General features: G+C 42.0%; 1 protein-coding gene across 1 annotated transcript in view; it reads right to left on the reverse strand.

Annotated features, from left to right (window-relative positions):
- Positions 1–4,328: 4,328 nt before the first annotated feature.
- The window catches only part of IL17RE (interleukin 17 receptor E), a 30,673-nt gene continuing 15,765 nt past the window's right edge, over positions 4,329–19,236 (reverse strand). The window contains exons 7-17 of the mRNA XM_007425381.4: positions 18,289–18,357; positions 17,898–17,964; positions 14,643–14,830; positions 14,252–14,305; positions 11,343–11,390; positions 10,152–10,197; positions 9,407–9,558; positions 9,180–9,248; positions 8,578–8,629; positions 7,146–7,253; positions 4,329–6,316 (exon numbers count right to left, since the gene is read on the reverse strand). Coding sequence (XP_007425443.1) covers positions 5,622–6,316; positions 7,146–7,253; positions 8,578–8,629; positions 9,180–9,248; positions 9,407–9,558; positions 10,152–10,197; positions 11,343–11,390; positions 14,252–14,305; positions 14,643–14,830; positions 17,898–17,964; positions 18,289–18,357 — 1,548 coding nt within the window. The 3' untranslated portion in view covers positions 4,329–5,621. The remainder of the gene's footprint in view (positions 6,317–7,145; positions 7,254–8,577; positions 8,630–9,179; positions 9,249–9,406; positions 9,559–10,151; positions 10,198–11,342; positions 11,391–14,251; positions 14,306–14,642; positions 14,831–17,897; positions 17,965–18,288; positions 18,358–19,236) is intronic.

Here is a 19,236-nt window from a genome sequence, read left to right on the forward strand (position 1 = left end):
TCTGACGTAGTCAATATCCTCCCTTTTTGCTATTACTACCAAGAGTGCGTCAAAGACCAAGAGGGCAGGGCAGGAACTGGAACTTTACCTGGAGGGAGATGTGCTAAAGAGCCTAGGCTGAATGCCAGTAATGAGAGCCTACAGGGTTTAGAAGAAGACAGGAAACAAAATTACAGCCAAGCTGAATTTGTACTTTTCCCAAATGCCACCTGAGCAAATCCAGGATGTTATCCCTTTAGAAAGTTTTCTGTTTTGAGCTGACAGAAAATGAAGCTTTCAGATATGGGTAGAACTGACTAGGTTCATGTGGCAGGTTCTTGTTTTTCTCATAGTTTACTGAACAACCCATAATGGTGGAGGTCCCACAACACACTAAGCCCACAAATAAAAGGAACTACATTATGACTTGAAACCTTCAAACTGGGACCTATCTTAGCTTAGGATGGGACCCAATTTTCATGAAATAGAGGAAAGATAAACATGCCATTTCATGCAGTTCATTGCTGTAACCATGAGTTTTAGGCATAGGAGGGGAAGGAAAGTTATATTCTCAAATCTGGTAAGTAACCTGCCGGCCTAGGGACCATTTGGTAACCCGAAGCACCCATTTTGTGAAAAACAGTAAGTACTTTATAAAAGACTGGAAACCTTTTATGGACTTTTTGCTGAAAATGGAAAACAAGTGAAATGATGATTTATGGACTTGATGATCGAAAAAGGTCTGAACAAGGGGCTGAAGGGATTTTTGTAATGTTAAAGAGGGAGGAGGGACAAAGAGTTTGTTTATAACTGCTGAAAAGGTTGGACTTAAATAAATAAATTAAAAGGTTTCTTTTGGTTTCTGTTTCTTTAGTTATCTTTCTATTTTCTACTGTGGTGTTTCCTGCACTATTTTTCCTCTATTTTTCCTTCTTTTTTTTATATAGTTTTACTTTATATTTGTCTTTGATCTATGTAAAAAATCTTTATAAAAATTATATAAAAAAAAACGAAAGCAGCCATTGTGTGAGAGGGTCATGACATGAACTCAACATTTCTAAGGTGTCCTTTAGAACCAGAAGGCCTGGCTTAAATTCAGCAGCAAGACTTATCCTGCGATCCTGTAGGACCTGGACTATACTTGTGGTCCTGGTCTTGCATAGTTGATCCAACCCTGACATTCTGAGAAAAGTGGAATGAAGCTGGTGGCTTCAGAAGAAGTAGTTTCATTATAAAATGTTGGAAGACTGATTCAACCCAAAACTGCCATAGTCACAGCACCTTTGCCTCATGTGTAACTGCACATCTGCTCTTGAAAGCAAGGTTGTGGGATTATCATATTTTTTCTTTTCTAAAGAACACTATTTTGTATGACGTACAACCCACGTATGGGTCCAGGAGGCAAAAGACTTGCGTATGGGTCCAGGAGGCCAGACTTGACTTGCGTATGGGTCCAGGAGGCAAAAGATCCTTAGGCATGAGCTAGTATTACTTAGAACATGACATTAATGACATGTGACCTTTCACTTTATATTAAATTCTAAAATTAAAAGTAATACAAAATTGTACGCTTTCTGCTCACAGGTAGCTTGATTTTTTAAAGAGTGAAGTTACAAAAGGCTATATTTCAGAATAGTAACCATAAACCCTGACAATAACTATAAAAGTCTATTACGTGTGGATACCAGTATGATATGCTATTATTTCTGAAAATTTACATATTGCAGGTATGTTTTAAATTGTGGCACAGTTAGCGTATTGTTAGTTCCCTAAGTTTCTTTTAAATTTTAGATTGAAGATAGTTTTCTAGTCTTCGTCCATAGAAAAAAAAAAAGAAGTCAAAAACATACACTGTTTACTTAAACAGTAGATAACTCACATGGGATTTTCAGAAGTCAGAGCAGTACCACATATATTTTCACATTTAGCTATGATAAGTGCGACAGGCAACATATGTTGCCAAGAAGAGTACTCCCATTCAGTGCTCTAGCCAGCTAGCCGTGGTCTTTTCTAGGATACAACATTTGGTTTTGTCTGCCCTACAAGCTGGTCCAGAACAGGAAACGTACACTTATGAGCTACTAGAACTCTTTTGTTATCAGGTATAACAACAAAATATTAAAAGCCCGATAGCCTCTTTTTCCCTCTTATACCGAAGAGAGTCAATGCAGGACAATCCTGAGTTTCTTCCTCACCTGCTCCTGCCTTTCTGGGATAACCTCATGTTATTGCAATGGCTGCCGTGTACCTTCTTCAAGACTATCTCTGTACTCCTCCATAAGGTTCCCCACCTTACCTTCTTCCCCATGTATTCCTTTGCAGGAAATTATGCCTTCCATGCCCTCTGAGGGAGCATGATCTAAGGTTTTGGAGGGTTATTTCCCCCCAATTTTGGATATGTTTCCAAAACATGAACAACTTCTTCAAGTCACTAAAGTCTTCATCGTGTACTGGCAGCACCTGATGAGAAGTGGCTGAGACTATTGCGATTGTTATCATCACTGGAAAGGAAGCTAGAAGGTTAACCGAAAAAAATTAAGGAAAAATCCAGTAGCACCACAGTGAACAGGTTCAGGCAGGATCTTATTTTCCACCTATTTCTGATATTTTTTTTTATCCCCACTCTCGCTTCCATCTTCACCCTGATTTGGCTGTCGGTGTTTTGGAAACTGCAACTGCCTTGGACATAGGCCTCTCTAGGAATTTGTGAGATTTCAGAAAAAAGAAGTATTCATTAAGCCCCCAGCAGACCTGGTGGAAAATGTATTTCAACTATATGCATGATTTTAGAGCTAAATCTAAATTAAGTAACCCAAAAGTTACTTGATTACACAACCCCTTTGGGGAATTCCCATTACACCATCACACTTCCTCTCCCCCCCCAATGAGGCAGCAAAGCAATAACGAGAACAGGAATTTTTTGCTCCATTCTTCCATTGATACATTCCAAAATTTGTTTTTTTAAGAAAAGACAAAAAAGATGGAAGTTATTTGACTGTAAGAACTGGAACTCCTACAAGATTATTTGAATAAGATAAAACAATTACTCAATAAAGATCTTGACGTGAAGGCCACCATCACCTGAGACAATAGCTATTGATAGGGCAAGTTTTACCTTGAAGCAGTATGTTCCTATGTTCAACATTCATTGTTTTGTGTCATTTAAACTATGACATGGGAAAGGCATATAAGAAAAGCAAAAAACGTAAGCCCTGTGTGGTACACCATTGAATCTTTCCTATTTTGCAAATAATTTATATGTGAGTGTGAATTATTTGTGTGTGCGTGTAGATCTAGATGTAGATCTATGTAGATATAAATAGTAATAGACCCTGAGGTATACAATAGTATTTTAGATGGTATAGCCAACTGCCTGGAAGCCATTGGGATAGTTTTCCCCCCACCTGTTGTCCTCCAGATATGTTGGGTCTACATCAAAATTCCAAACCAGTGTGGTCAGCTCTGTATCTGTAAACACAATGTATCTGAAAGGCCACAAACTGAGTAAGGCTGCATTATGGAACGACACAGACAGCTGTGAGACTAGGCTGAAGCTGCCATAACCTAAAGATGAAGCAGGCACATAAGCAGAGAGGACAAAAGCCAGGAATCTTATCTATGAGATCCCTTCAGGGAGGTAGATAAGAAGGAAGCAAGTCTTAAGGAAAAAACAAAGAATCTGAACCAGAAAGAGGAAGTTGGGCCTGAGCACATGGAAGCCCTCACCCCAATCCCATCAACTTGTACTTTTGGGGATAAAAGGGGTCCCAAAGCCCGCCCACTCTGAGTCGTCTTGGTCATCTGAGTCATCCAGACTTGGCGGCTTCCATCCCTCTAGCTAGTGCCTGGCAGCCTAGTTGGGAAGGACTTGGGTAAGTGTGGATGAGCACGTGTGTGTGTGTATGAGAAAGAGCAAATGTACCTGTAAAGTTTTGCTGTTACTTTAAATTCACTGGGTCTCCGTGTATTACAAAGAACCTCTTGTGCCTCAGTGTTTGGTTGGAAGTGATTTGTGTGTATCCCCAATTCTTTCCCGGCTGTTGACCAGGGCTGTGTGTCTGTCTGCTCCAGCCACACCTATCTGGAAAACCCAGGTAGAAAGCAAGGGGGCTGACAAGATCCGTGTGCCTCAACAGGCTATAAGTGTGTGAGTGAGTGACCATAAGCCGAACCTGGGAGCAGCGTGTGCAACACAGCCCTCCCACTCAGGAGATTATTCTTCAAAAAGGATCTGCAAACTTACTTTCAAAGCCAAGAGGCACAGAAATACTTTTAAACAAGGCATGGTGACCTTAGTTTAGCAACTCTATGTACTTTTTGGAAAACCATTAGCACAGTGTTGTAGATACCCAGAGTAGAAAACTGGGCTTTGTACTTTAGAATTTCCTTTAAAAGCCATCTTTATTATTGTATTCCAAGGTTGTAATACCAAGGACAGATGTAGGACCTGAGTAACCGCAACAGATTAAACACACAAAACAAAATAAGGATCTCTTATTGCATTTCTTAGCAACAAGCTTGTTTTGTTTGTTTGGAAATGGAGTGGTCAAAACGAGGCAGGCTGGTAGCCAATTACATTTACATTTACCTAACTGTGTTACTTCTTAAGTCCTTCTCCCACTTGCACACAGCACAAACACGCTCTGACCATAACTTTGTTCTGTGATATCCCCTTGATGTTGCTGTTGTCTTGTCCCCGGCTCAAGAGCAAGAAGGCTGATCTCCCCTTCAGCTGTACTGGTGTTCAAATAGCGTTTCCCCACTTATTCTGACACCCTCCAAGGCAGCTCCAAGGTCCATAAAATCTGTTGGACTTTGTCACCTATTACCTTGAAGGGAAGCCAGGAGACTGCACTGACTTGAAACACAGGCAACAAAATCAGGATAGGGAGTGGTAATGGGGACGGCTAATTCCATGCCGGCATAGCTTTCTGCCAGCTCATGGGTGGGTGGAGAGAACTTCTACTCAACAGTGGGGAAAAGCCTTTAGTGTACTATCGGGGAGATCACTATCTGCAGGCTTCATGCTTGTTCTTGTATCTCCACAAGTAGACACGTTAGAGGCCCATGTTGTAAAAAGGAAAGCTGAACATTCTGAAAGGTGTCAGCGACATTCTACACCTTCTGTGGGTTGGAGTCCTGAAGTAATGGATGATGAACAAGGCAAGAATTCAGCCTCTCCGTTTAGTCCATTTAGCTTGCAAGGTCACCTTCCCTGGGCCTAGTCTGGCTGCCTTTTAACAAGCTTGCTATCCTCCAGGAGGAATTTGCTAGGAAGCAGCACCACGGATTACCCTTGACTGCCCACAACATTCATATTGCACTGTCCCTTTTTCAGCAGCAAGGTGATGACCTCTTCTCTGCAGCGCACTGTCATCTCTATGGCAACAGATGCCATGACCACCAGGTGAGGGGGGCTCTCTGGCAACCAGAGTAATCTTTCTGTTTTGCCTTCAGATCTTTAGCTGAGTTGGACCCCTTCCTTCTTTCTGCGGCATCGGATTCACAGGCCTCCATGGTTACAGATGCCATTTCTTAGGCACCATGAAGAAGCAAATCCTTGAGGCCCGATGAATAGCTTCTGCCTACAGATAACCAGTGGGATTGATCCCATTTCACAATCCACCCTTATTCTACAGCCCTCAAGTGCAGTTTGGCCTGTGCACCTTGGGATGAGCGAGAGGGACCAGGGATCCTTCCAGTGTCCTAGTGCTCTTCCTCCACGGTTGGTTCCGCTGCTTCTGTGGACTCCTCTTCTTCTCAGCTTTGAGCAGGTGGCACACAAGAGCTTTGGCGCTAGCATGGAGCCAGCTGGGTACTGAGCTGGAAGAGCCCTGCAGGACCCCAACCAGGTCTGGCAGTTCCTGAGGCAGGCGGTAACGGGGAAGAAGGCGCAGAGCGCATGGAATATCCTGTCGGTCACACAGTTTACTGAAGTAGGCAATGACCCAGTCACATCGCTGGACAGTTCCAGGCATACCCTGAAGTTCACTTTGTAAACAGGCCATGGCTGCCCCAAAGAGGTCATAGGGCTCCGGGGCTTTCCTGCCATTGTTACTTGCCTCCCCTTGCCAGAGGCCATAGGCATGAGCACTGCCTGCGCTCCACAGCAGGAGCACCTGGCCCTGCTTCTGGCCCACGTGTTCCCGTTGGGCATACACCCAGGGCAAGATGCCGAGTCGTCCCACATGGCCCAACTCCCAGAGGTCCAGTAACACAGGGCAGCCCAGCGCCGACCGCAGCAATGCAGCAAAGGCACAGACCAATTGTTTGTGTTCCTCTGAATCAGGAGAATAGATCAACAGAATGGGACGAGAATGGTGCCGGCAAGGTACATCTGAAAGAAAGGAGAGAAAGGAAGTGAGACTCTTGGGTGAGAGTTGCCCCTTCTTTTGGGATAAGGAATGCTTCTCGCAGGACCTTGGGTCCTTGCTTATTGGAATCTGTTGACCTACCAAGGTACATTTGATCTTCTAAGATTAAGTTACTTGGCACGTTGTGTGAGAAGGAAAATAAGTATAAATCTAAATAAGCAAAGAAACAAGTAGGAATCTTCTCCTGTCATAGCATTTCACATATTTATCTCAGTGACAAGGCAAATGGGACAATGTAGGATTTTTTTTTATAATCCACCTTTGGAAGCCTCAGAAATAACTCCTTAAACCTAACCACCCACGGAAATCAAGTGCATGCACCTGAATCAATTCAAATTCACTTCTTGGTCCCTTCTTCTCATACCACCTTCCCCAATGCATGTTCCATTTTAGTTTGCTTGAACGTTTTTATTAACACTGTAGATCCACGTTGGCACAAAACTAAGCCAGCGCAGTGACAGTGTTTAAACGATGGGTTATTGAACAAGTTAGTATGGACTGTTCCATACATAATACTAAGCCCTAATCATCAGATCTGCATTTTGGTCTATGACCAAAACCAACAAACAGGCCACATTTAGCGTTAAATGTGAATCAAGTCTATACATGTTGCAAAAGATTATTGTTCTTCAGGGCTTATCCAGGCTGACTATGAGCCTCTTTCTCATGGAACTGAGAGGACTGCTGCAAAATTACATTTTCTGTTTCACTGCATGAGATTGCTAAAATTACAGAGCCAGCCTACCCAATCCACCCACACCCAGTATGCACCAGTCCTTCTGATGCTTTTACCTCTATGGAGCCTGTGGATATTCCAGTGAATGAGGAGGATCACTATAGCCAGCAATCCCAGGCCCAAACCTACAGCAAAGGCCAGCAACCCCCAGCGTCTGTGAGAAACTAGCAGAAAAAAAAGTTCGATGAAAACTGGTGTAAAATCTCTACCGAAAGTAATTCTTGACTACCCATGTCTCTCTGCAGAAATGTACGCGTGTGATATCTCCTACTTATCGGTTCTCCCCAGTCTGGGCCTGCCAGATATATTATACCGCAGCTCCTGTGACCATCTAGCTGGCCATGAGGTGAATTGCAGTCAAACACTTCTGGAGGCATCAGGTTGGGGAAAGTTTAAGTAGTACAAGTGAACATTTTCTAAGAGTTGACCCTTATGTGGCTAAGACAGCACCATCCACATAGACAAGGAAGCCACTAGCAAGCTCGGGGGAATCACAACATGTCCCATACTTGTACCCAAAAGGGAAACACACGTTCCAGGAGGGAAAATCCTAAAAACGATGACCGAACATATTCAATTTGCACAAGGCACTAAGACTCTTTTCCGGAGAGGGAAGGAAAAGCAGGAACTGAGTATAACCCAGTGTTTTTCCAACTTGGCCACTTTAAGATGTGTGGACTTCAACTCCCAGAATTCTCCAGTCAGTTGAAGTCCACACATCTTAAAGTGGCCAAGCTGGAAAAACACGGGTACAGTATAACCAAAGAAAGAATGGTTGACTGGCTGAACACATACAGAACTCAGGAATCTTTTGAAAATCACACCACTGAATTTTGCAACATAATTCTTTCCCTTTCTTGTATAGTATGTTAGGGGAATAAATGTGTTGCATTATTTGCATGCCAGGCAAATTTTTAAACAAAAATGCATTTTGTGAGACCAAGTTGGACAAAAATGCATATTAATTTTAGGGCAAACTTTAAATAAGATATTAGAAACAAAATACGATGAACATGAATTTAAGGTTGGAAAAACAAGAAACAGAGAAAATGGATTTGCTCCCTGGTACCCTACATTGCAACATTTTGTCTATGCTTTCCCTTGTCAATCCTTAATTGAAAGTGTCATATCAGTTCTTTCTTCTTCTTGTCAGTGCTACTAATTCCTCAGATTACTGTCTTTAATCATAGCATTCTGCTTTCTCAGGAATGCCTTAATGCTTTTCCTAGTCATCGGTTTGAACAAATTGTCCAGTCCTTCCATAAGAGAGACCCATGTTCTCTGGCTTGTTTCTTTAGGACCTGGAACTTCTCCCATATATCTGAGCAAGACCTAGCTCTGCCCATGTGTGAGAAGACCAGAACTGCTCTCTCTACCTTCCAAGAAGCACCACAGAAGGCATGATATAATTATCATTTCCCACAGTAGGGTCAGGCATTCTCCTGTTTATTCACCCTATTCTCAGCTGAACACAGTATTGTAACTTACCATCTGGACACAGGAGTCGTTTGCCAGCAAAGTGTACATCAGAACGCCAGACCTAACAAGTGAAAAAACAGGTGTGATGGGACAGTGGAACTCAGTATAGTGATGAAATGTGTTAGTGTACCTTTTTACTCCTGTTGAACTAGAATTTTATTCTTGTCCAATTGTTGGCTAATTTACAGGTAGTCCTTGCTTAGTGACTGCCTCAGTTACTGTTCAAAGTTACGATGGTGCTAAAAAAAACAACTTAGCAACCAGTCCTCGCATTTACAACCTTCACAGCATCTCTCTGCTCTTCTTTTCACTTGCTTATTTACCCCATATCAAGATGTCCTCAAAGAGAAAGAGAAAGAACCCCAGTTCTGCTGAAGGAAGTAGCAAGAAGCAAAGGAAAATTGAATTAAAATCGTAAGCACAGTTGCAGTCATGTGATTTTCTCTTAGCAACTGCTTCGCTTAATGACCAAGTTGCCAGTCCCAATTGCAGTTACTAAACGAGGACTACCTATAATTGACTCCTGTAGTACAAGAGGACAAATTTCACTAAGGAAGTACTCTTTCCTTAGTGAATTACTAAGAAAAAGAAGAAAGTAAGCTGATCCTTACCAGTACACAGCTTCTCAAGCCTCTCCAAGGAAGAATGAGGTTCAGTTCACCCAAGACAGATCCCTCTGGCTGCAAAACATAACCTTGAATTAAATCCAGGAAACATCCTTCTGCTGCCATCCATGTCAAGTACATTATTTCTTAGGCTTTCCTCACTCAACAGTCCTGACTGAGTTCTTTCTGGAAACTCTCTCAAATTCCTCCTCTTGAGACCAGGAATCACTTACATGGGTGATGGTATAGACAGGTGGTTCAGGTTTGCACTGGCTTGAAGATACCTGCTGGCATAAAGCTGAACTAAAGGAAGCCGGTATGCGAGAATGGAAGTTTAAGTGAAGTTGCAGAAATTTCACAGTTAGAGATACATTCCAGGCAGTACCTAGAAAGGAAGAACAAAGCTGGAGTCAGATGCCCTCATTGCTTCAGTTAATGCCCTGTTATTTCCAATCCTTTAAGGAGAAAGCTTGGTGATTTGGGGTATAGCTTGTTATAGAAAATATATACACTGTGCACACTTCCATAACACTGCTGCTTTCACTCTCCAATCTCTCAAAAGCAGCTTCAAGGCAATCCAGATTGGATTCAGACCTACCATCTGCAAAACAGTGCCCAGGGAACAAAAATCAGTGCCCATCCAAGTCCTGCAATAACCAAAAAACCCCCAAAACCCTCACCCCCATTCTAGGCAAAAGGAAAATCAGCTAAGTCCTGCCACCCCCACCCCCATCTACCTCCTTGCAACATCTTATTGTGTACATTTTTCTGGTCACATGCAAAACAAACACACAGAATCCCAACAGTTCCTCTGAGTGGGGGCTGGAAAAGTATCAAGTGTAGACTCTATCAAGTCTACATTTCCCCTTGAAAAAACTGAAGCCCAGTTCAAGAGGTTATTTCATCTATACCTACAATTCCCACTGAAAATGCAAGGATGCCATATAGAGATTTGCATTGTGACTTAAGTAGACTCACCTATCTGGTGTGGGCACTCAATATGGCTTGTGTTCATGTAAGAAAACTAAAAAAGATAAATTGTTGGAGTTGTGACTCATCATATCAAACTCTGCACTTAATACTTGCACACATTTAATACTCAAGGCTAATAAAAATTAAGATCCTCCAGTTAACCCTCTACCTTACCTTCATTAAACATTTGTCTTACAAACTCGAATGACAGAGTGCCCCAAACCAAAAGACTGAGCTATACTAAATCATTTAATTACTGCCTCAAGGATAAAGCCCATTTAAAATTGACTGACTATCCAGCTTGATTTTAAAGACTTCCAAAATGAATATTTATTATAATTTACAGAAAAATCTGTAATTCAACCAATAATAACAACATTGTTTTAAAAATTAAACTTTGCCAAAATCTCACTGGACCTCGTGTATTATTGCCTAAACTCTCATGACATTCTGTACAAAATCAAAAAGACCTTATGTGATTTGCCATCATTTCTAATTTATTTTAATTCAATTTGGGAAGGGAGGTGGGCAGAGCGGGGGTAGCTTGCAGACACCACATTACCAATCCCTACCTTAGATTATTCTTTCCTAGGATTGATCCATATTGTTGTGCATGCAATCTTAGCCCATTATAACCCACCTAGAGCTACCACATCATCATCGTCTAGCACTATTTGAGATATTCCCCAGAATTTTAAGTCAACATGCTTATGATATGCTGCTAATGCCCTATTGTCCTCTGGGAAATCTTGTATGCTTTTTATTTACTTAGTTTGCTTATTTAAAAGATTTATATGGCCACCTTCTTATACAATATAACCTGGGTAGCTAACAACAGTCAGACTACTATATTTAAATGTGTGAAAAACACATTTTTAAAAGACTTTCTGATGACTGTTTACTGTTTACTCAGTCTCAAAGGTTTATGAAAAAGTAGTTTGGGTTGAGAAGTTTTCCTTTGGAATGGCCCATTTTGCTCTATCCATGTAGCTTAGCTGTATACTTTCATAAGAGCACAAATACAATCTATAGCCTATAAACTAGATAAACGTCATTGCTTTCATAGCGTGCTTGTACCTCCAAGATTCCAGAGCCTTCCCTAGACTTGGACAGATGCTGGTAACAGTCTTTAAGAGGCAACTATCTTGTATGGACGTGATGGCAGTAATTGTTTGTGTGTGTAGATGTTTCTCTTACCTTGAAGCAGAGCTGTGGATCGACATCCACTTTTTCAATGATGTACGCCTAGAGTAAGAACTGCATGTTAGGACAATGGAAGGGGGGTATTATGAGACAAGAAGGACTTAATTCCACAAAGGCTGTATTGGGTTCTGAAAGTCACATACAGTGGTACCTCGGGTCACAAACGCTTCTGTTCACAACCAATTCGGGTCACGAACAGCACCGTTCGCAAAATTTTGCCTCCGTTCGCGAACGCCGCATCGGGTGACGAACAGGATCCGCGGCCATTTTCCCTGCCGACACACATGGTCGTGGCTTCCTGTAGGGAGGGGGACTCTCCCTCCAAACAATAACCGCCTCCCCACCCGCCTTCCTGTCCTCCACGCCTCAAGCAAGGTTAGTGTTCTCTCTCTTCGTACTGTACTGTACTGTACTTTGTGTCATATTTTTGTGGTTTAAGAAAAAAAGTACATATGGTTCAGAACGGATTAACCGTATTTACATTGAACCTTATGGGAAAATTTGATTCGGGTCGCGACCGATTTGGGTCGCGACCAGAGTCGCGGAACGAATTAAGTTCGTGACCCGAGGTACCACTGTATATCCCTAGTAAAGCAAACCCAATCAAGCAAGACTTCCTATTACTATATTCACAGGGACTAGGAATGGGGACTATGCTGCCTCCAGATGTTGTTAAAACCTGGCAGCATTTTTTCCAGTTAACAACTTTTATTAAAAAGCACACACTTTTGTGAACAACAGCACACAGCTATCAGATGCAACTGAGCGATTAAACTTAAATTGGGATGAAATGGGGACGGAGAAGCAAAGGGAAGACAGGTTGGTGATGCAGATGCAGATTACCTGTGAGACAGATTACAAATACCTTATCGATTCACAATTGTAGTGCATTAAAAACTCACTGTGTTTGTTAAGGCCTTTTGACATAGACTGCACTCAAATGTTCTGCTAAAGGGTCATTTTCTCAAAATGGTCCCTTTGAGATCTGCAGTGGAATGTCCTGGGAGGTTGATATGCTCTGATATTGCTTTGTCCTTGCTTTGAGTCTACAGTGTCTACAATGAGAAGCACCAGATGTTTTTGAAATGTAAGTCCCAGCAATCCCTGCTGACACGATCCAGTGAGAGATGTTAGGTGCAGTTCAGCAAATACCAGGGGGGTCTCAAGTTCTGTTCTCTCTTTGGATATTCCCTTTCAGTTCAGTAATGTATTCAAGACTTTTCTTTTTTGTACTCTTTCAAATGGGAAGTGAGCCTTGTGATGAATTTGGACAAAATCTGGAGGATGAAATCACTTACATTCACTTGGAGCTGGACACTTGCTGGGCAAGGCCAGCTAAAATGACACAGGCAATATCTGGGGATTGGACTCCTGCCCAGCTTAGCTGGTGAAAGCCACTAAGGAAATGTCAACAGCTTGGGTACAACTGGTGATGAATTCATCTTAGACAGAGCAGTAATGCCACTGGCACTGAAGGAGGTGGTGGTATGTCCCTCCTTAAGAAGCCTTCCCTCCACCCACAGTTAGTAATTTGGACATCTATTAACCTGTCTCCAACTTTTCCTTACAGGGAAAGGATATCAAGAAGATGACAGGACAACAGCTGCAGAATGCTTTGGATGAAGTGGATTATCTGGACCCTTTTAAGTCAGGCTTCAGACCTTGGTATGGGAATTGTAACTGCATTGGTTACTCCTATGGGTGGCCTCTGGTGAGATTGGAATAAGGAGAATGCAGCTTTCCTGGTCCTGCTAGATCTCTCAGCTGCCTTCAGTACCATCAGTCTTGATATCCTTCTGGATCAGCTGCAAGGTTTGAAATTGCACTGTTCCACAGTGTTTTTTCTCCTTGAACAGTTGGTTCCAGATTATGGTTGTGGGAAGGGGAAAAGTTGAGCCCTCTGGCACTCCACTGAAGGGTATTGCAAGGCTCAGTCCTTTCCGCCATACTGTTTAATATCTTCATGAAGCCACTAGGAGAGGTTATCTTTTGGCATGGGCTCACATATCATCAATATGTTGATAATACCCAGCTATTGAGCAGGAGATGCAATGGAAGTCCTGTCTGGATGTCTAGGAGCTGTTAGAGTCTAGATGGGGAGAAACAGGCTTAGGCTGAACCCTAGCAAGATGGAATGGCTATGGATTGAGAAGGTGATGAATTCCAGAGAATATCCATCCCTCACTCTGGATGAGTTAGAGCTGGTTCACCATCTAGGGGTTCTCTTGGATTTCCAGCTTCTGCTACAAGAACAAGTGGAGGTCATGACAAGGAGGATCTTTCCATAATTACACCTTGTGCATCATTTGCAACTATTCCTGGAACGGGAGGCTTTGCTGATGGTAATGAATGCCCTTGTCACTTCATGTTTGCATATTACAAGTTGGTCTACATGGGGATACCTCTGAAGATCATTCCACCTTGTTCAAAATGTAGCAGCCCTAGTAATTATAGGTGTCCTGGACTTCACCCATGTGGCACCTCTGCTACAAGAGCTACATTAGCTACTAGTTAACTGCTAGATGCTATTTAAAATGCTGATTGTCACTTTTGAAGCCCTATATGCTGAGGCCTGGTATCTCCAAAACGGCCTGCTCTGAGTAAATCTACCTGCCCAATGAGATTGGAAAGAGAAGCCAGATTAAGAGTCCTGCCTTTGAAGGAATGTGATCATCAGGGACATGATGCACAAGACTTCTCAGCGATGGCCCCTCTTCTGGAACAGGTTTTCCGCACATATAAGGTCATCCTCTTCCCTGTTTCTCTTCCTCTTCCATGGAGCAGTTCTTTTGACCCATCTTTTGGAGATGGGCCAAAAGGATGGTTTTACCCCAAGGTCTCCAAGCACTGTGAATTGATTGTGATTAGTTTTGGAATTTCAAATTGTTCTTAATCGTACTTACTGCAATTGGAATTGTAAGCTTCTCAGTGTCTTCAGACTGGAATGGCATAGAAGCCTGAGTAAATAAATAAAATAAATAAATGAACTCCAGAGGTACAATGTCCAACCATCTCAGAATGATCTTCCCCCACCTGCTTCTCTCTAATTTCCTCAGCCAGCGTGGCAGGTTGGGGGAAGCTCTCTTGGAATTTGCTTGAGAAGGACATTCCCTTAACAATATCATTCTGCCTTCCACCTTCTTCTTCCATCTGTTCAGGGGATGGAGTGTGTAAGCCTAAGGCCTCCACTAAGGTAGTAGGTTCCTAGAATCACTCGCTATTTGGCTGCCCTTCATCAAGGCACAAAAGCTTGTTACTCTCATCCCATTGAATATGACCTCCATGTCCCTTCACCTGGTCAACTTCAGTGGCTGTGGAATTGGGGATATCTTGACAGGCTGCTTCTGGAGCAGAACTTTCCTTCCAGCAAAGTGAGACAGTGGGATGAAGCAAGCAGCGGCCACTCAAAGATATAGCCATTTCAGTCTTGTCACTGGAACTGTAGTCATAGAACTGCATTGAGGACCAGAGATCTGGAGCATCTAGCAAAATAAGCAGAGAGAATGAATGAATGAATGAATGAATGAATGAATGAATCAATCAATCAATCAATCAATCAATCAATCAAATGTTTCTAAACAGATACTAATTTCTCAGTCTTTGAATTCCTCCTTTCTGTTCTGATATTATGACATTAATATTGTATTATATTGTACAGTATTCCCCTAGTGTTTATTTTGTTGGGAGAAACACTCTCTTTCACAGAAGCCTCGGACAAGGGCTCTATTTTGTTTAGGAATACTCTTTTCTACACCCTGCCTGCGTGGACTATAGCAATCAGTCTGATCTGTGATAAAGTATAACCCAAATCACAAGGCCAAATATGAGTTTTTCTCAGACAGGCAGACAGAAACTTTATTTTGGTCATTGACCAATAAAAATACATTCTATAAAACAAACAAAGCAAAATTATCCCCTGACATCAATAACTGTTAGCAATCATTTGTGGGCAAAGCTTACACATAATGTGGCAGAATTTTGCTACTTTTAGAGAAATACATTTATCTCGGTTGTTTAACAGATAATACAAATAAAAATTATCAAAGTACCCTGAAAATTTAAATAAAAGGGGGGCAATCAACTGGTGGTGGATGTCCTTGTAGAACTGACAATACAGAAGAACATGAGCTGTGGTTTCTATGCTACCCGTGGCACAGGGGCAATATCAGGTTTCATATGGGGTTTTCCCATATGAGGGACATTAAATTGGGCTAGAGATAAGGCTACAGACCCCTGAATTTGGGGACTGTAATATGATATAAATATGAAGCTGGTTTAGGCACTAAGATTTGGTTATTAGCAATTATATTATGAGAAAATGCAGCAGTTTCTGTTTGCCCGATATCTAAGATCCTTTGCCTTAGCATCAATCCAGCTTGATCTGACTCTAAGATTAAAATGGCATCACTGGAGAACCCATAGAGACTTAGTTCCTTTTGAATAGCTATTTTCCAAGAGGATTTGAAGTTATCTGCCAATATTAGATGGAGCAGTCCAATGGGATTGTGACGTAATCTTAACCAGTAGGTAAAGATATTGATCCAGAGATTAGATCCGAGTTTACCGACTCCTGCTTCCCGTCGAAGTACAGCATTTGGAACACAGCGGGTAACCTGGAAAACGTTCCTTAGAAATTGGGTTTGCACTCTTTCTAAGGTAGCCATGCTGCTATATGGTCCCAACTGAGCCCCATATAGCAGTTGTGCTCAGACTTTAGCTACAAACGACTTAATTGCAGCAGGGATAAACTGTGCTCCTCTGGAAAAAATAGTAAGTTTGGATAGCTGATGCAGATCTCTGTGCATTACAAGATACACAGTCCAGGTGGGCATTTCTGCTTACTGAAGCTTGAAAAACTATCCCTAAATATCTTAATCTGCTCAATGGGCTGCCCATCTAAGTTCCAGTATGAGTTTGGGAAATGGATTTAGGGTTAGTTGCAAGCAAAAGGTGCAAGCACCCGTTGAAAATAAATGTTGGTATTTCTATCCTTGCATTTCCTACCTACAGATACCCCTAGCTGAGAAGATATTCTGTTCTCCTGGGCAGAAATAAATATGGAAGAGAAAATGAGCCTATCTCTCTCCTGCCTGCCCGCCTGCCCTCCTTTCTTTCTTTCTTTTTCTTTCTTTCTTTCTTTCTTTCTTTCTTTCTTTCTTTCTTTCTTTCTTTCTTTCTTTCTTGCTTGCTTGCTTGCTTGCTTGCTTGCTTGCTTGCTTTCTCAGCCTTTTGACATGTTTCATATAAGATGAATCACAGAATAAATAAGTAAAATACTACATAGTTTCCAAGAAAAATAAACACATGACAACATCCTTGAAATAGTTCTAATTATCAACTGTAAAACAACAGTGAGTTGACACACAGAATGTAATTCATCCAAGAAACATAGTTTGAAATTATGTGAAGTGGCCCTGTTTTATCTTTATAAAAGTCCCATGAATTCTGCTTGGCTCAAAGAGAACAGCTAAGCTCATGCATTTGCAACAGCTACAATTTTGTTGAATCTAAATTGCCTGGGTTCACAAACCCCAGAAAGCCTAAAGCAAAGAAACCATATTAGGGCTGATGTTTGAATTTAGCCAGTGACAGCCAACCAGTCATGGTCTAGCCAACTAACTTGGCAAACGTTTGCTAAGCAGGACTTGGAAATAACCATCTTGAACCCCATAACTCTCTCTCTTTCAATTGGTGGATCAAGCAAGCATCTGCCCCTTTAGCAGAAAGAAAAGGAACACTGTCAGACCTTGACAAAGACCATTTATAGCCTACTCAGTGCAGAGGACATACGTATTTATTGACTGAGCCAGAGATTTAGTATGACTGTAACAGAAATGGAGAACTGATTTCTGTCATTCAGTTTGCCAATGATTTGGCAGAGCCTAGTTTTATCTGCTTTGTATAGGTAGAAGGTTTTTGTCTGTGTTTTTTGGGGCGGGGGTGTCTTCAAGTCATTCTTGACTCCTGGCAGCTTCCTGGACAAATCCATGAAGTTTTCCTGGCAATAATTTCAAAACTTCATTTCTTTCTTCCTAGGGCTGAGACAAAGTGGCTGACCCAAGGTCACCCAGCTGACTTCATGCTTGAGGCAAGACTAGAACTTAACATTCTCCCGGTTTCCAGGCTGGTACCTTAAACCGCTATTCTAAACTGCCTCTCTATGTAGAAGTTAGCCAATGAATATTTCATGGCAACAAGGTAAACAATATCACTTGATAAAGTATGAACAGCAATGTATTGATATATGTTTAAAAGCAGAGGCTAATAAAAAACCTGCTCTCTATATTGATCATTACTATTATCTTCCCTGTTACATTCCAGGTTACTAGTTTCCTGCTCACAGCAATCTGTTTCTTGCCTCCAAGCTAGTAGGCAGACTGTCTGACTGGAGAGGAAAAACAGGCAGGGCTCTGCAGGCCACTAAAGTATGGGCATCAGATATTTGCCATTTGTGAACTGCCCACTATCCCCATAACCTATGAAACCCCAGCCCCTCATCTCCCATTGGGAAAGACCACTGTCATCAATCTTGCCTAAAGCAGAACTCACAGGCTTCCGGCTGATCCTGGAATGGACACACCTTCTTGCGCAAGCTGTCTTTGTGGCTATAGGATGCCTGGAGAAAAGAAAGCTAAGTTAGAAAGATCCAAGTTGGTTGCTTCCCATCCTTGGTCTGGTGGTTGACCTCAGGTGGGGCCAAGGATGGGAATTGCCAATAGCCCCCCAAATGGTATTTTGCCTTAGGTAGAGTGGCCACCATCTGCATAGACCATCACAGGCATTTATGTTTAGGCATTCTATATACAAAGGAATCTCCGTGAAATCTGCCAGGAGACTGAATTACTATTTTTGCACAGTTCTTTAACCACTCTCCCCAGGTTTCGCACATTGTCCCACTTCAAAGAACCTCACTCAGAGCCTCTTGAGATGACACACACACCTCTATGCACAGACAAGGAAGTAGGAGCTCATACTGCAGCACTGCAGGGTGGTGTATGGAAACCAATACCTGGCAGGTAAAGAGAAAACAAACCATAAAACACAAGTAAGCAAAATTCTACTCTGAGTTTTACAAAAACCACAAGAGCCACCAATGACAACCAAGTAGAACAAAATATATTGAACATGAAACAACAAAGTGCCTCCAAACAAATTCGGAATCCCGGAATTCATTTTCACCATCATATCTGAACCGAGCTGGCAGTCCTTTCCTGGTCACCCCATTTATTTCAGTAGCATCATTTAGATGGGAAAAGCAGGATTATTGTTCCTACTATTTGATCATTAGGAATAAAAAAATCTTGTGGATCTACAGGTAGTTCTCATTTAGTGACCACAAGTGGGACCAGCATCTTGGTCATTAAGTGAAGCAGTCGCTAAGTGAAACCAGTCCTTGGGAATCTCTCCTGAGATTCCCAAGGACTGGCTCCAAAAGTTTTCATTGTCTTAGGCTAAGGCAGCAAACGATGCCTCCAACGGTGTTGACATCTAGAGCATAAAATCTTTAAAATACAGTGCATAAAAACACACTACTACTATATCTGAAAGTAGCAGTATCACAATCAGCTTCAAGGCACCCACCTGACCCTGTCTAATGATAGGGCCAGCCCTACCCTACTACATTCAAAAAGTGGAACTTCGGACTACTTGCTCTGATAGGCAGCCTTAAGCCTCTCTCGGCACAGCTTCCTACGCCTTCTCTGAGCGCAGAGGTGTGCAACTTCCACTGGCTTGAGGATCACATCACCGTTGTGTACCACAGCCAGGTTCACACTCCAAAACTGGGTGAGGCCACTTTCTATTTTACTTTCTGCACAAAATTACAAGAAAAATTTAATGATTTAATAATTTAATGATTTCTTTCTAGGTATCTGTGAAAAAAACAGGG

The sequence above is a fragment of the Python bivittatus genome, unplaced genomic scaffold (genome assembly GCF_059951505.1).
Source record: "Python bivittatus isolate LINGU-HERP-01145 unplaced genomic scaffold, Pbiv_v1 ctg000080_np1212, whole genome shotgun sequence".
NCBI classification, from domain to species: domain Eukaryota; kingdom Metazoa; phylum Chordata; class Lepidosauria; order Squamata; family Pythonidae; genus Python; species Python bivittatus.